The sequence below is a fragment of the Ceratotherium simum genome, chromosome 25 (genome assembly GCF_057802395.1).
Source record: "Ceratotherium simum simum isolate JZ-2026a chromosome 25, ASM5780239v1, whole genome shotgun sequence".
NCBI classification, from domain to species: domain Eukaryota; kingdom Metazoa; phylum Chordata; class Mammalia; order Perissodactyla; family Rhinocerotidae; genus Ceratotherium; species Ceratotherium simum.
In genome coordinates this window covers 12,642,805-12,659,370 of record NC_141924.1, presented here as the reverse complement: position 1 = coordinate 12,659,370, position 16,566 = coordinate 12,642,805, and the positions used below count along the sequence as shown (strand labels likewise).

The following is a 16,566-nucleotide window of genomic DNA, read 5'->3' as shown; positions in this document are numbered from 1 at the left end:
CTGGCCAATCAGAGCACAGCATCTCCCTGACAAATATCATTGGTTGAAAGAGGGCCCCAGACCTAAGCTGGTCCAATCAGAGTAAACCTTAATTAGAACTTCGTCTGGGGCAAACACTGGCTCTTTTTTGCTGATCTTGAACTGGAAGGATGAAGCCCTTGAGAGTCACCTGCCTGAGAAGGAACCAGAGAGCAGAAGGCAGAGCAAAGAGGTACAGGAAAGTGAGCCCTGATGACATCATTTGAGTCCCCTTGATCAAGCTGCACCTGAAGTCATGATATTTCCAAACTTGAATCAATAAATTTATTTTCTGCTTAAGCAGGTTGAATTGGGTTTTCTATTTGCAATAGCAAAAGTCTCGACTGGGGTCTGAAAGTTTTAAGACTCTCACAGGTAAATGCAGCTCAGGATCCTGTGAGTGGAGCAGAAAGACCTGAGACATGGCAGGAGTCAGCTGGACCCAGGCTTTTGACTGGCTGGGCAGATGCCCGCAGAGACTTACACAATATGATTTGTTCTACATTGTCCCAAAAAGGAAAACTAAGACCAGAGGAGTAAACATCTGACGCTTATTTTAGTTCAGTAGAACATTCAGACAAGCAGGACCATCAGTATTGAAGTAGGCTGCCTCGAGAGGGAGGGAGAGGCCCGTCCCTGAAGGTATACAAGTGGTGGCCAGCAACCATCTGGCCCGAAGTTTCCAGAGGGGATTCAGGCATTGGGTGGGAGTAGAGTAACGGGTGGACGCTGCCACATGCAGCAGCCGGCACTGGCCACGGTAGCACAGGGGTTTATTGGGTCCGGGGGTCCCCTCTGGCCCCTGAGAAGGCAGGAGTATGAGGGGATGGGGACGCAGCACCTACAAATTCACAGCCTTCGGGCCCCAGGGGGCCTCCGGCACGGAGAAGACGCTCAACCAAGCTCTGCAGCCATCTGCTAAGAAACGCCACAAGGAGGGGACAGTGTGGCCAGCTGGGGTGCCATCGGGCTTTGGGCGGGGCTCCTGGAGGTCACAACCATCTGGGTGGGAGGGCTGGGTGCAACCTGGAAGGGAGGCAGGCAGGGGCTGAGAATTTGGGGACGAGCAGACTCTACAGCCCGCTCACGGCCCCTTCCCGTCTCCCGGCTCCTGCTCCAGGGGGGCCCTCCCTCCAGGACGGCCCCCCTCCTCGGCCGCCACGCCGAGTCCTCCCCGTCCTCCTTCCGCCCCAAGAGTCTCAGAGCTCGGTCTGTCCTGCTCCCCCCGACGTGGGTGTCAGGTATCCCTGGCCAGACTGGGGTCTCCTGGGGGGGGCCGAGGGCTCATTCCATCCCCTGTCCCCCCGCCCTCCTGCAGGGACAGCAGAGCAGGAGCTTGGTGACATCCGCTCCTCGGCTCAGGTTCCCCGGCATATTCTGATACCTTGGACCTTCCTCTGGGAATTGGGCTCACCGAGCGGGACTGGCTCAGGCAAATGGGGAAACTGAGGCCACTTTGCCACTCCCCCTTCTGTCCTGGCCTAAGTGCACTCCCAGTGAAACTGAGGGCCATGAGCGGCGGCTGGATGCCCCCTCCCGGCCAGAGCCTGTTGTGTGTGTGTGGGGGGGGTCATGAAGCACAGGGGAGGCTCTTACCCCTAGAGGATGCTGCACGGGCGCTTCTGCGGCCGCGTGGGCTGGGGGCACAGGACGGCCCGGATCGCCTCATCAAAGACGGTTTTCAGGCCTCGCTGGGTGAGGGCCGAGCACTCCAGGTACTTCACTGAGTCTGGGGCGGGGCGGAAAGAGGGCAGAGGCCCTGGTCAGGGGAGAGTCCTGGGCAAGACCCCTTCCCAGGCCCCCTCATGTCTGAAGTCAGGAGCTTGAATCCGGTGGAAGGGGTTAAGACCCATGAGAGCAGGTCCGTGTCCTTCTTGGACACATAAGCCCCTAATCAGCGGAAAAGAGGTGGGAATTTCGATACTTTCTTGGGAAGAGAAAGGCTCATGCTACAGTGACCGAATCTCTCCATGCCTCAGTTGCTTCTAGAAAACAGCCACATACCTGCCTGCATGCTTCCCCCAGAGGCCTGAGGCCCTCAGGGCCAACTCACCAGGACCCTCCAAAAGTCATCTGACCACTGCTTAGCATCACCTATTTTACAGACGAGGAAACTGAGGCTCATAGAGAAGTTGCTTGTCCAAAGTCACACGCTGGACGTCCCTCCTCACCTCGGGGCAGCTGGGGCCTCAGCAAGAGGAAGGAGAATGGAGAGCTTCTCCTTTGCCCCATGAGGGGCCCACTCAGGGCTGGAGCCCAGGGCACGGACAGCCAGAAGGGCAGGCAGAGCCCCACTCCCAGGGCAGCGTGCCATGACCTTCTGGAAGCAACCTGTGCGAGTCCACTACAACCCAGTTCCCCTGCAGTGAGGTACTGCAAATCCCTTCTTCGAGAGGCCTGGGGGCCAATTTCAGAAACAAGAGGAAGGAGCGGGGCGGTAGGGGGTCTCTGCCTCCTCCCTGCAGCCCCTCTTCTAGGGAAGGAAGCAGGTGACACTGCTGGGCACCTGCTCCCTGCCAGGCACCAAGCCGGGCGCTTCCAGAAACCCTGTGAGGAAATACTGTGATTCCCCACTTCCCAGATGAGGAAGCAGGCCCAGAGAGGTGGAGCCACGGGCCCAGGGACACCCAGCAGGGGAGGGGGAGCCAGGATCTCAGGAGGGGCAGCCCCTGGAAGGGGGAAGCCCACCAAGGCCCGGGGCTGGGGAGAAAGGGGGAGGGGACAGGGACAAGGAAACTGAGGCTCAGAGAGGATGTGGCTTGTCCAGAGTCACACGCTGGACGTGTCTCCTCCAAGGGGAGCACGCTCCCACCAGGGCGCATGGGCAGTGGTCCCAGGGCTCGGCTGGCAGGAACGGAGCATCCTGAGTTCTGGGGGCCTCACTGCCATCACCATCTGTCCCTAGAAGGGTGGCACTGGGCATTTTGCCACTGTTCTCTGCAGGGGACCATAGCCAGTGTCCACTCTTCCACACCCACCAACTGCTCTCCCCGGCGCCCCCACCCTCCTGTTCTTCTTGGCTCAGTGGCGCCCAGAGCAAAGGTCCTGAGCTGGGGGCCTGGGCTCCCTGCCGCTCCTCCTCTGACCAGTCTAGACTTTGGCCAGTCCCCACTCTGCACCTCGGTCTCCCACCTGTCTAGGACACGTCGACAGGTGACGGCTTGTCAAGCTGAGCCAGGGGGGCAGGGGAGCTGCAGAGGGGGCATGGGGGCAGCAGATGACCCTGCTCTTCATGACTGAGGGAGCCGGGCGGCCTGCGTTTGAATCTGGGCTCTGCCACGTCCTGGCTGAGTGGCCTTGCGCCAGTGACCTCCTCCCCCCGATCCTCAGTTTCCTCCTCTGTGAAGTGGGGGTGGTGAGTCCCTCCTTCACAGTTGCTCTGAGAATGAGGAGGGACAATGCAGGGGCCCAGCACGCAGGACATGCTCAGTCCCTGGCAGCACAATTATCGGCTGGGGTCAGAGTGGCGCCCACACCTTGTCACCCTGGGGCTGCGGAGGGGCCAGGCGGGCAGAGGCAATCGCTGTCCTCCTCATCAGCCCCGCAGGTCCCCCAACCTCACCCTCGACCTGGGCTTCTCTGAGGCTAGTTAACTCGCAGCCCCTGCCCCACCCGCACCTGGGATCAGCTCCAGGAGGGACTGGCTAGAGGCCAAGGCAGAATCCCGAGTCATCTCCTCGCAGAGGAGAAAGGACCTTGCGGGATCGTCCAGGCCAGCTTGTGTGGGTGGAGAGACAGAGGCCCAGAGATGGGGAGCCAGTGGCCCGAGGTCACACAGAAAGTCAGTGCCAGAGCCAGGCCCAGAATCCAGGCCCCTTCTCCTTATGCCAGGGCACGTGCTTTAAACGGAAAGCGTCAGTGCAGGCTGGAGAGTCAGTCCTGGGCGGAAGGAGTCCGGGGGGGACAGGCTGGTTGGGAAGAAGAGAAGGCAGGGGTGCAATCCTCGATGTTTGTGGGAAAGACCCGCAGAGCTGGGAACCAGAGCCCCTAGGATGGGGCATGGAGCTCAGGGTCTACGAGGCAGCCTGAGGCCCCCGGGGGAAGATGGCCATGTCCCTGGGCTAGTCACAGGAGGGGGAGGTGGTGGCTGCGGTTTCTCTTCCTGTGAAGAGATGTGAGTCCCCAGGGCCCTCCCAGTTCCGGCGGAAGGAAGAGTGGTAGGGCCGAGGCAGGGACGAGTGGGGAGGCCCCACCTATTCGGGGGCCAAACCCTGGCCTGCAGGAGCCTGTGGGGAGGCCGAGCCGGGGCAGCTGGGGCACTGCTCACAGTGGCCACACCCAGCTGGTGATCCCGGGCTCTCAGGCAAGTGTCGCATCCCCGGGCGGCAGGCAGATCAGGGCCTCGCCAAGGACAGCAGGCCCCCACACCATGGACAGGCCAGGCCGGTCACCACCTCCCTGAGCAGGCAGCCCTGAGCCACCACACGGAGGCCCCCAAGCCAGCAACTGGCTGCCTTGTGTTCAAATCCCAGTTCTGACACCTGCTAGCTGTGTGACCTTGAGAAGTCACTTTACTTCTCTGGCCCAGTGATCAGGAGGCAAAGAAGAGCTGGGTTGAGAAGCCAGGGGGTTGAGAAAAAGGAGGTGAGAAGAAGGCAGAAGGGAAGGTGTCACCCTTCTAACCTAAGACCAAAGCACCTCCTCCAGGAAGCCTTCCTGGAAAACCCAAGCTTGACTTGTCTGCTCGTCCTCCGGGCAACCACAGCACACTCACTTCATCCCTGCTTCTGTCTGCTCAAAACACACTATTTCAGTATCTGCTTATGGATTATATTGCTACTACGACTAACTAACACAGAGGGCTTTCCACATGGTGAGTGGGCTGTGGGAGCTTCGTGTGTACTAATTCACTTAACTCTCCCAACCGCCTGGAACTATCACTATTGCCACGTTTTACTGCTGAAGAAATAGGCACAGAGAGGCTAAGTGACTCGTCCAGGGTCACACAGCCGGTACGCGGCTTGAAACGCACAGCCTGGCCCTGGAGCCCTGTCTGCAGCCACCTCGAGGCTGAGGCGGGCCCCTGCCTCTAGCTCCCCCCTGAGCCCGGGCCCCGTACCGATCTCCTTGGCCAGCGCCAGGCCCTGCGGGTAGGTGATGGGCGCCAGCTTCTTCTCCTTCAGCTTCTCGATGGTGTCCTTGTCGTCCCGCAGGTCCAGCTTGGTGCCCACCAGGATGATGGGCGTGCTGGGGCAGTGGTGCCGCACCTCGGGGAACCACTGCGCAGGTGCGCGGGGAGGCGTTGTGCAGGGGCAGGAGGGGCATGAGAGCGGGGAGGAGAGGAGAGGCAGGCAAGGGTGTGAGAAGAGGCACCGGGTGGTGCGGGAGGAGGGGGACAAGGTTACAGACGGCAGAGAGGAAAGCTAGCCATCCCAGCCCGCTCTGAGACCCCCTCCAGGTCTCACCCCCTGAGTCCCCCCAGCCCTGGCTGCCACCGGCAACACTCTCTGCCCAGGCCCACTGCTGCCCCAGGGGCAGGCCTAAAGTTGTCCATCCCTCTCTCCCTTGGGTCACCTGCCTCGTGCCCCCAGGACCCTGCTCTGTCCAGCTCACCTTGGCTCGGACGTTCTCATAGGAGGCGGGGCTGACCAGGGAGAAGCAGATGAGGAAGACGTCCTGGGGACAGAGCAGGCCAGGGTTACCCGGGAGGGGCCTGGAGGGGGTCCCACCTGGGCCCCTCCCACCCCTGGCAGCCACTGAGGGGTGGGGCCTGGGGACGCTGGGGGTTTAGGATCTGGGCGGAGCAGGGGTGCCCTTCCCCCTCTGCTCCCAGGCTGCTGTCCATTCGTCTAACACGTCCTAGAGGCTGGGGCCTGCCCTAAGAGCTTCATCCTCACACAGAACTCTGCAGGAAGTGCTGCTACTAGCCCATTCTACAGATGGGGAAGGTGAGGCTACAGAGGTTATAGCGTTTGCCGTCTGGAACCAGAATCCATACACCCAACCAGGCCCTCACTACCCTACCGTCTGGTCACAGCCCCCACAGGCTGGGCCTTAGGGGGCGGGTCAGGGTCCACTAGGCCGAGCGGGCCGAGGGCATCCCCCACAGAGGGAACGGGAGAGTGCGGCCAGGCTGGGGGCTGGGGGCGCACCGTCTGCGGGTAGGAGAGCGGCCGCAGGCGGTCGTAGTCTTCCTGCCCGGCCGTGTCCCACAGCCCCAGGTTCACGGGCTTGCTGTCCACCATCACATTGGCTGAGTAGTTGTCAAACCTGTGGGGAGCAGGCCAGACAGAAGGGTCAGTCTCCCACCCTAGAGCTCGAGGAGCCCCAGTCCCCAGCCCCACGGCAGAGGCCGAGACCCAGAGAGGGACGGGGACAGGACCGAAGTCACACAGCACTGCGTGGCTGGGTTTTCTTTTATTTTTTTTCTCATTACTGGTCTATTACATTAAAAATGTTTTTCATGCGGGTAAGCATAAAGAGGACAACACTGTCTCCATCATTTTTCTGCCCTTGCAGCTCTGACCTTGCAATCTTCTGCCCTATCCTTTCGAGAGGCGATTTTTTGAGGCTGCATAACATTCCCTCCAAGGCTCGATCAGAATAAACCTTGCCCCCCTCCCACGCTGGACACTGAAGTCGGTCCCCCAGTGTTTGACTATTTGAATGTTGTTGAATGAATGTTCATCTCTGTCTTAGGTGGGGCCCCCAGAAGCAAACCCTGAGCCATTTGGGAAGCGACCCCTGGCAGCCACAGGGGGGAGTGGGGAGGAGACAGGAAGGGGCAGCGGCCGACACAGGGTGTGCGGGTGAGCTGTTACCACTGTGGGCAGCAGGGGCAGGACCCTCTGGGGCCACCTGGGAGACAGCATGAACTGTGCTCAGGGCGTCCCCAGAGGAGGCAGGCAGTGGGGTATTTACCCGCCATCTCCATCTTCCCTTGGCAGAGGCACATCCTTGGGGGTTAATTTCCTGGTCTTCCAGCCCACCCCGGAGTGCACACTGAAAGCCTTCAGTCACGGGCACTTTTGGGAAATGGGGCACACACTGGAAAGACACATGCCCAAGGGATAGGGTGGGGCAACGACAGCGACTAAAATCTCCCCACCAGCACGAGAGAGGCCTCCAGGGCCATCAAATGAGCTTCCAGAATTTTTAATTCAACCCAGCAGTATTTCTACATACACACACCCCTGCAAGGAAGGGGCTGGTTCCTCAGGTGCGAAAGAGAAAACTGGGATCAGAGAGGTATAGTGACTTGCCCAAGGCCACACAGCCAGCAAGTGACCAAACTAGGTGAGAAGCCAGTTCTGTCTGATCTGGGGGTCACTGCCCCGCGCCACAGCTGTGCTTCCGCAATACCCGCATCCCTCCCCTGAGAGCTAGGGACCACCACCCTACTTCTCCTCATTGAAGTCACCGCACAGGCCCTGCTCCTTGTCTCCTGACCTAGCCCACTGAGACCTCAGGCTCTTCCAGCTTCTCCTCCTTCTCTTCCTGTCACACGCCAGCCAAGCCGTTTCCAGGCATCGCTCCTCCCTGCCCTTGTTCGCACTGTGCCCCCTGCCCAGAACGCCCTTCCCCACCTCTCCTTGTCCAAATATTCCCACCCACCCTGACCACGTGGTCACCCACACTCTCCAGGCCTTTGCTCCTGTCTGGCCCTCTCTCTAGAACACCCTTCCATTTCCTTTTCCCCCTTGTCTCCTATTCATGCATCAAAACCCTGCCCAGGCAGTTCCTCCTCTGTGGGGAAGCCTCCAGGCCACCTCCTTCCCTGTCCCCCAGCTGGAAAGACCTCGCATTCCCTCCCTCGGGCAACTGCTTTGCCTTGACCATGAGCAGAGGAGCAGACATTTAGTGCGTCTCTGTCCCGTCTCTGTCCCCACGGGCTGTGGGGGGCTTCAGCTCCACACTCTCAGGCCTGGCCCCAGTGAGTGCAAGTGGAACAGAACTAAACCCAGCTGAACGGAAGCCCCGGGGACGCCACCTCCTCGGCGAAGCCCTCACAGAAGGCTGCTCAGCGACAGGCTGCAGGAGCCCCACTGCTCCAGAGTAACTCCAAAGCCCCTGCCCTGAGAAAGACCCTGCCCCGACACACACACACAACATGGCAGCCTGACGTTTTTAACACACTGTGCTGGTTCAGGCCTGGAGTGTGTTCCTGGTCGCCTCACCGTCCCTCAGATGGCCCTGCTCCCTCCTGCCTCCTGCTCCTGCAAACACCCCTCCCAGACTTCCCACTCCTCTTCCTCCTTCGTGCTGGGCTGACTCTTACTCAGGCCCTCCTCCAGCCCCGTCTCCAGATCACCTCCTCCAGGAAGCTTTTCCGGATCCCTAGCCGGGTCGGGGCCCGCACACTGCCCTGACCCAGCAATCTGCGGTGAACTCGGCACCCCAAGAAACAGGCACCGAGCCTGGCTTGTTCCTCCCTGCACGACATCTGGCATGTAGTCGAGGCTCAGTGTACCTCCTCTGGGCACCACCCATTCCACCACGGGGGTTCAGGAAGGCGGCGCTGTCCGGGGAGACACTGCTGGGCATGATGGGAAAAGAAGCAACCAGGCTGTATTCGGCTTCAGCCAGAAACACTCCTTTGCAATGAGCTTAGGATGTAGGGACACTCCCTCCTCTAACGTCCAGTCTGAAATTCTGGAGATGAAAAGCCTCCCAGGATTTCTTGAGCCAAAGGTGTCTGTTTTCTCTGAGCCGCCCCCAGGGTCTTGGGACCGCGGCGATGGGAAAAGAGCCGGTTCCTGGGACCTGTAGCAGCACCGAGCACCTACTCTGGGGCCAGGCAGAGGGCTAAGGGCCTTCATACATTAGGTGTGGAAATCCCATGTGACCCGAGACAAAAGGACCCATTATACAGATGAGGAAACTGAGGCCCCAAGAGGCCAAGTAAATTTTCCAAGGCCAGCCAGCTCATAAACCGAGGAGCTGGGATTTCAGCCCTGCTCCTTCTGTGACACCCATTCGTGAGCGAGTGAGTGGACAGATGCACTGCAAGAGGGTTGATCCACCTGCCGTCAGCCACCCAGGGTTGGGAAGGAACAGAGTCCCTTGTGAAGCCTTGCCTTGGCTGCGTGACGCTGGGTGAGTAACCTAGCTTCTCTGAGCCTCACTTTCTTCACTGTGAAAAAAGCCCTGTCTCTCGGCGCAATTAGGAGGATCCAGAAAGACAGAGGATGTTCAAGCCACCCCATGAAGGATGCTGAGAAGCTGAGCAATCTCATGTGCGATGTCCCCACACCCCTCGCTGGCCCCTCCCCAGAGGACCAGCTGCCGGAGCCTGAGGATCGCTGCAGGGACAATGTTTCCATGATCCCCAACGCCTGGGGAGCCGCCTCCCGCAGAGACCCACAGGGAGCCAGGACCAGGGGAACCTTCCACCAGAGCTGGGGCCAGTCCTTGCACCCGTTTTCCAGAGGAGGATACTGAGGTTCACACACAGGAAGGGACTTGCCCAAGGTCGCACAGCCGTTGGTGGCAGAGCCAGGACTAGATCCCGTTACCCAATTCGGACAAGCCCGTGTGGTAAGCATCGCAGCTATTTCATGGCTGGAGGCTCAACGAGGTTTGAGCTGGGGCGCGGGGCTGCCCTAAGCTGCGGGAGGGCAGGAGCTCACGTTTGCTGAGCACCCAGGGGTGCCAAGCACTGTTCCAGGCCCTTCAGTAGGCCCAGGAAGTGGACGCTCTCATTGTCCCCATGTTACACACGAGGAAACTGAGACTCAGAGACGGCAAGTGACCTGCCCAAGGTCACACAGCAGGGTGTTTTCACCCAGAGTCTGCGCAGCCTCTTTCTGCGCTCCTCAGGCCTGCAGGCCCAGCCCTGACCCTGGCATGGCCTGGAACGGGGGCAGGTGAAAGGGGGCCGGGCGTCACCCAGCCCACACCCAAGCCCACCCGTCAGGAGAGAGGATGGTGCCTTCAAGGAACACAGAGACCGTCGAGCGTGCGTGGCTGGTGACTGGGGGGCCTGGGAGGACTGGCCAGGTCGGGCGGGCTGTTAGGATTGAGGTCTTGGTCCTCAGGGCAACGGGGAGCCGCTGAGGGGCTTCACCAGGCAGAGGGTGACGTGATCAGGCTTGCGTTTAGAAAATGCCCCTCTCGGCCTCGTGGAGAAGTTTGGAGAAGGGCCAGAGGAGAAGCTGGGAGACAAATGGGAGGCGTTACAGAGCCAGTGGAGAGAGAGGAGGGGGGCTGGGGGAGGTGCGGAAGCAGGGAGGGGTCCCAGATGGGGTGTGAAGGGACAGAGGGGGTGCATGAGCCAAGAGGGGAGGCTCGAGCCAGCTGAGCACGGTGAGGAAGAGCACGCCTGGTGGCCGGAGTCTGGGCAGAGGGGCAGTTGAAGGGCCAGGCAGGAGAGATGGGCAGGGCCCCCGGTTCGTCTAGCTAGAGGGGACGCTGATGTCATCCCACCTATGGGGTCTCCAGGCTCCATCTGCCGGTTCACAGATGAGGGTGAACATCAAGTACTGGCCCATCAGACCTGAATGAACCACCTGTGTTCTTCCTTCTCGGAGAGGAGACCCACAGAGCTGAGCACCCCGCTGGTGGCGAGTTCCGCACCTCCTCGGGGCAGGCCAGAGTGTGCCCTGCCTGCCTGCCATGGTGGTCCCGTCACTACGGAGTGCCAGCGGTGTGCTCGGCTCTGTTCTAGAAGGTGGTGGGACAGCAGTGAACTAGACAGACCAGGACCCTGTCCTCTCAGCGCTTCCATCTCGGGGAGGGAAGTCAGCTCAGCACCGCCTACGAAGGAGGTGGTGGGATGGGGGGGTCCTGGGGGGAGGAAGGGCCTTTTTAGAAGGGTTGGGGGGGGGGTCAGGGAGGTGATACCTGGGCAGGGAACCGAATGATGGGAAGGGGGAAGCACAGAGGCTGGGGGGAGGCTGGCGGGGGAGGACGGAGAGCATCATTCAGGGCTTTGACGCCAGGATAGGAGATGGGTGTTAAGTGCGCAGGGAGCCATGGAGGGATTCAGGCCAGGGTGGGCTCCATCGAATTTTCCCTTTTGAAAGCTCACCTGGGCTTCCCTTTGAGAATGGTTATAAGGAGGTGAGATGGAAGGGGAGACCCCCATGTCACAGAGGACTCCTGTGACCAGGGGCAGGGTCTTCCTGCTGTGTCTTTGAATCCCCAGCACCCACACAGGACCATCCACGGAGCAGGCTTCCATCTCCCCATCTGTAAAGCGGGGTTTGACCCTGGCTGTTAACCCCCAGCCGCTGGCAGCCAGCGGAGCTCAGCTCCCCTGCTTACCTGATCTTGTGTGGTGGCACATGCCTCCCTGCCCCCGGCAAGCCCTCCCCTCCCCGGCCCCAGAAACTCCCCAAATCTTTATCTCTGTGCCAGAGCTCTCTGGCGGCCTGTTTTCCCCAACTCCACTCTCCCCGCTGCCCCCACTCTCCAGTGTCACGGGCTCAGGGTGACTGATTTTCCCCTCCTGTCGCAGGGGCACAGGCATTGTAGCAGGAGCCCCTCTGGGGGCTTGTCCAGAGCTGAGGAACTCTGTACCCAAAGACCAAGGAGGGCGGCGTGCAAGACTGGCCACATACTTTCAGAGCCCCATGCAAAATGAAAATGCAAGGTCCCTTGTTCAAAAGGTAAGAATTTCAAGACGAGGACATCAGAGTATTAAGCCAAGTGCAGGACCCTTCTGAGCACGGGGCCTGTGCAACCGCCTAGACGGCACAGCTAGGAAGCCGGCCCTGGTCTCCGACTCAGCTCCTCAGAGAGTCCTGGGAAGGTAGACTTTGTCTGGTCCATTCTGTCCGTCCTTCTGCAAGTTTGTCCAGTGCCCCGAGGCCACTAGAGGCCACCAGGGCCCAGGGTTCTCCAAGTTGCTGAGAACAATCAGCCCCAGCCTGGCTGCCGCTAGTCCCACTGTCTTGCACCAGAGAATATGCCTTCCATCCTCCTGCAGAGAGAAGGCACCCGGGCAACGAGCTTGGGATCTCCCAGCCCAGCCCCCAGCTCTTACAGAAAGGGAAACTGAGGCTCAGAGAGAGGAGCTGAATAGTCTAAGGTCCTTAGGCAAGTGGGCCTTCCAGGCCAGCTGGACAGGCAGAAGAAGGAACGCAGGCAGTGCCAGCACACGGCTGGTGACGATGGCCTTCTGCAGGAGCCACCTTCCCTGACTGCACCTGCCTCCCCGCTCAGGTCTAGAGCCAGCCCTCCCTGGGCACTAGGAGCTGCTGATAAACGTTTGATGATTGATGGTGAACAGGCAGATAAGGGCAGGGGCAGAGCGGGGCGGGCACTGGCACGAGGCCATATGGTGAGCTGGGGACCGAGCTGGGGACCGAGCTGGGGCAGAAATCGGCTTTCCAGCCTCCCTACTCAGGTTTCTCTGCCTGCCTTCCTCCTGCCCGGCCACGGTGTCTGAGGCAACTGGGGCCTGGGTCAGTGTCCTGGGGAAAAATATCAGTAGAGAGAGCCCAGGGCACCTGGTGACCCTGGGGACAGGCCCCTCAGCTGCTGTGACCCTCAGATCCCCGATGGCGTCCTGGGTATAATAATACCCAGCCCCCGTGAGGATCAAATGAGGTCACATGTGCCATTTTGTGCAGGAGCCAGCCCACAGTAGGCCTTCAATAGACGGTAGGTATGATTGACTCTCCTAGGGCCTCTCCATGAAGTTCAATTCAGGTCAACGCAAAACACGTCTACATGTATGAGACAACGTGTAGATGACACCATGCGTAAGACACTGTGCTAAGACAAGAGGTGACCCCAAAAGAACTGGATCTGCTCCCTGCCCTCCACAGGCTCATGGGCAAAGATCAGATAAAGTCAGTCCCCAGAGAGACCCTTGCAGGCTAGATCAGAAAGGCTCCTGGAGGAGGGGGCCCTGGAGCTGGCCTGGAGGAGCTAGACACGTGCTCAGGGGAAGGAAGGGCAGTCCAGTGAGGGAATAGCTTGAGCAAAGGCCCTGAGGTGGAAATGTCTGGTGAACAGAGAGGGCGGGCAGCAGACTGAACATGAAGCAAAGTAATGGGCCGTGAAGCTAGAAGGGGAGGTTGAGAGAAGACCACACAGAGCCTTGAACGCCAAGCCACCGAGCTGGGAAGTTGTCCTCTGAGAGATGGGAGCCACTGAAGGCTGGTGAGGGAGGGCTGCTTCCCCCAACTCCCGCCTGAGTCTGACACCCACACACTCCTACCTACGGTCGGTCGAGTGACAGCCCTGCTTCCACAGGGCCTCCGACTGGCCTCCAGATGGCACTGCCCTCTCCCTAGCACACGCGTGTCCAGGGGTCTCCGCTCCCTGGGATCAAGGCCTGGATTACCTCCTCCTGCACCCACCCCTCACCCCCCGCCACTTCTCCAACCCGGCCCCTCTTCCTACCCTGCCCTTGCTCAGGCTAGCCCCCTCCATCTCCCTCTTCTCAGAGGCCTGTTTGAAGGCCGCCCGCTCCCTTCCACCACCCCACAGTGACGCAGTCTCCCCCGTTCTGGGAGCCTCGGCGCTCGCCCTCAGCTCATCTCAGCATTGGTAGCTGCCTCTCTGGCCGGATCACCAGGCAGTCTTCCAGGCAGAGACCGGCTAGGGCATCTCCCGGCTGCCCGACCCCCAGTTCCCTCATTGCCCGGCACACAAGAAGTGCCTGAGAGGGGGTGGGCCTGGCGAGGCGTGTCTCCCCGCCCCCCGAGCACCCGCGCCCACGGCACTCACACGGTGGGGATGTACTCTCCTGGGAAGGCGTTGGTGGTGTAGCTGATCAGAAGGCAGGTCTTGCCCACGGCTCTGAAAGACAGGAAGTTCGAGAGGCCAAGGGTGACGGGACACGGGGAAGTTTCTGAGCACCTGCCCAGTCCCCTATCCCAGCCCCCAGGCCCACCCCTCTGGGCCTCAGTTTCCCCATCTGAGAATCCCCGTATCAGTGCTCTAAAACCTGAGAGTCGTAAGAGCCATCCAGGGTGTTTGTTAAAGGGCAGTCTCCAGGGTCCTACCCCAGAGATTCTGATCCAGGGGTGCGGGGCGGAACTGGGGATCTGTGTTTTTAACAAGCTTCCCCAGGTGACGCTGATGTGGGACAGAGGATTAAGACCTGCCTGCCTGACTGGGGCTCTGCCAGTGCACGCTGGGGCTTCAGATCCCAGTCCCACCACCTACCAGTGGCACGACCTCTGGCAAGTCACTTAAACTCCCTATGCCTCAGTTTCCCCGTCTAGAAAATAGAGGTAGGATGAGTCCACCCCCACAGGAGTGTGCCAAGAAGTGAGTTAGGTGAAGTCCATAACAGAACTGAGCACAGTGCCTGGCATGGGGCAGCAGCCAGTGGAAGTCGGGGGACCCTAGGCCTCCTTGCTCCCCTCGCCACACAGACAGCGTAGCCGCTAAGAGCACGGAGTTTTGGAGTCAGAGACCCGGGTTCAAATCCCATGAGGTCTCGGGCACATTACTTAACTTCTTTGAGCTTCAGTTTTCCCACCTGCAAAATGGGCCTCATAGTAGGGTTGGTGGGAGGATAAACTAGAGGGGGCGTGATGGGGGCACAGGTAGACCAGTGGGGAGCCAAGGGGACAAAGGGGCAGCCCTGGGCTTTCCCCTGCTAGGTCTCATCACTTCCCGTTCTCAGGGGGCTGCCTGCCCGCCCTCTCCTCCCCGCCGCCCTCCAGGGCCTGCCACCAAGGTAACTTTGAATGAGTAGAACGTTGCCCTTGGCTTCCGCCCGGCCCTCCTTATATCAGATACAAAGCAGAAGGGAGCAGGGCTGTGCAGGCAGGCAGATAACGCCAGCCGTGCACCAGAGTCCGCTGAGGGCTGCCTGATAACCCGCCCACCGCTGCCGAGACTGCCAGACTGGGCCCCCTGCGTCCCGATCCCTTGACAGGAAGGGGCCCGGGAGACCCCGGCCACCCAGGCCAGCAAAGATCCGAGTTTCTCAGCCGCCCCTCTGTAGAATGGGAGAGTCAGACAAGAGGCCTGCCCAGCTGGATTATGCTGGGCTGTGCTGGGCTGGACCTACACAAAACCCCAGGATGTACCTCTGGGCTGGACCCTAGGACGTTGTCGCTGGGAGGCACGAGGGAGTGGCATATTAGACCTGTCATTTGACAGATGAGGAACTGAGGATCACAAGGGGGCACAATGACCCGAGGTCACCGAGGTCTGACAGTTGAGAAGGCCCCTCAGCCCAGCCAGTCCCCACGGACCCCCACAGTCACCCTCCCATCCCTTCTTCCCTCCTCCTTTCTTAACTCTGTCTCTCGTGTCCCCCTCCCCCTCTGCTCCTCGCCCACATCCCTCACACATCCTCCCCAAGCAGGTGGCTGAGGGGGAGGGGGAGGAGAGAGGGGGTGGGGGTAGGAGGCTAACAATTATTGAGCACAGGACAACCACTCGGAATATCTCAAGTGACCCCACATCAACCCTGCGGGCGCGGGCCTCTTCCCAAACAGCCAGGCTGAGGTTCAGAGAGGCGCTGTGACTTGGCCAAGGGCAGATACCAGCACAAACCAGTGACTAGAGCCCAGGTCAACCAGGGACAAAGGCCAGATTCTTGGTTCCCCACCGCCGCCCTGCGTCCACAGAGTTGAAGACTGAGGTCCCAGGGGACACCTGCCCCAGCTCTCGGAGGGCAGGCGAAGGGCCCCAGGCACCCCCATCTGCAGTCCTGTACATTGCACCCACGTAGCTTCCGGGGTGAGGTGGGCAGAGAGAGTGAAGCGGTCCTTGGCCCACCCGGGGGGCTCCCTCTGGGCCCTGGAGAAGAAGGGAGCGGCTTCTCCCGGAGATTCCCACATCTGCAGGGCGGGGGGCTTCCGCAGGGACGCCAGGGCAGGAGGGTCTCCGGGCTACCCCGGCAGAGGGCTGTGAGGAAGTTCAGCCAGGTACCTACCCATCTCCCACCACCACACACTTGATGGCCTGCATCGTGTCCGGGGCCTGGCGGGCAGCGGTGGTGACAGCTCAGGGCACAGAGCGTTTCTGCCGATACCAGGGGTGTGGAGAGCCTGGCGGGGCGCCCAGCCGTGGAGCAGCGGCAGCAGCAGGACAGGAGGCAGGAGGAAGCGGAAGGGGAACTTACCCAAGCTGCTGCCCCCATGGCCGTTTGCAGGAGGCGGAGCATGCGGTCTGGCAGAACAGCCGGGGGGGCCTCAGGTGCTGGGCTGGCCTCTGGCCACCCCCTCGGGCGCCCCTGCTCTGGGGCGCCAGCAGGAGACCTGGGGACCCTCTTGGCTGGGGACTCGCTTGCACGGGCAGGGCCAGAGTTGTTCTCCAAGAACTCGAAGTTTCTAAGAATTCAGTTCATCTCAGTTCTAAACAATACGCATTTAATGAGCACCTACTGTGTGCCGGGCACAGTATCGGGTGCTGGTGAGTCCGGCATGCAAGAGATATGGCTGGTCCCTGGGGAGATACGCCCTCATCACGGGTGTCCATAGCACAAGGCAGGAAGTGATGGGGCCACGGGGGATCTACAGGGAGGGGACCTCAGAGTTACACAGAGGGAGAGCCGGGTCTGTGAGGTGGCATTCAAGCCAGCACTTGAAAGGCCATATTGGAGAGAGAGCCCTCCAGGTGAGGGGACTGCATGAGGAAGACACAGAGGCTCCCCCAGCAGGGGCCGGTGCCAGAACCCCTGAGTGTGAAGGA

The 16,566-nt window shown here is 60.5% G+C and overlaps 1 protein-coding gene across 1 annotated transcript; it reads right to left on the bottom strand.

Annotated features, from left to right (window-relative positions):
• Positions 1-278: 278 nt before the first annotated feature.
• On the bottom strand, positions 279-15,992 carry RAC2 (Rac family small GTPase 2). Its single transcript, XM_004418112.3, has 7 exons — positions 15,809-15,992; positions 13,639-13,710; positions 6,111-6,228; positions 5,572-5,634; positions 5,078-5,237; positions 1,615-1,747; positions 279-1,044 (listed from the first exon to the last, which is right to left on the bottom strand). Exons 1-6 carry the CDS (start codon positions 15,841-15,843, stop codon positions 1,617-1,619), a joined length of 579 nt encoding a protein of 192 aa, XP_004418169.1. The 5' UTR covers positions 15,844-15,992; the 3' UTR covers positions 279-1,044; positions 1,615-1,616.
• Positions 15,993-16,566: the final 574 nt, after the last annotated feature.

Excerpts from the sequence above, each read along its gene's own strand:
- RAC2 (XM_004418112.3), bottom strand. The coding sequence starts at position 15,843 with ATGCAGGCCATCAAGTGTGTGGTGGTGGGAGATGG. Across the intron at positions 5,635-6,110 it reads CGCTCTCCTACCCGCAGACG|GACGTCTTCCTCATCTGCTT; the intron begins GTGCGCCCCCAG and ends CTCTGTCCCCAG. Across the intron at positions 5,238-5,571 it reads ATGAGAACGTCCGAGCCAAG|TGGTTCCCCGAGGTGCGGCA; the intron begins GTGAGCTGGACA and ends GCACCTGCGCAG.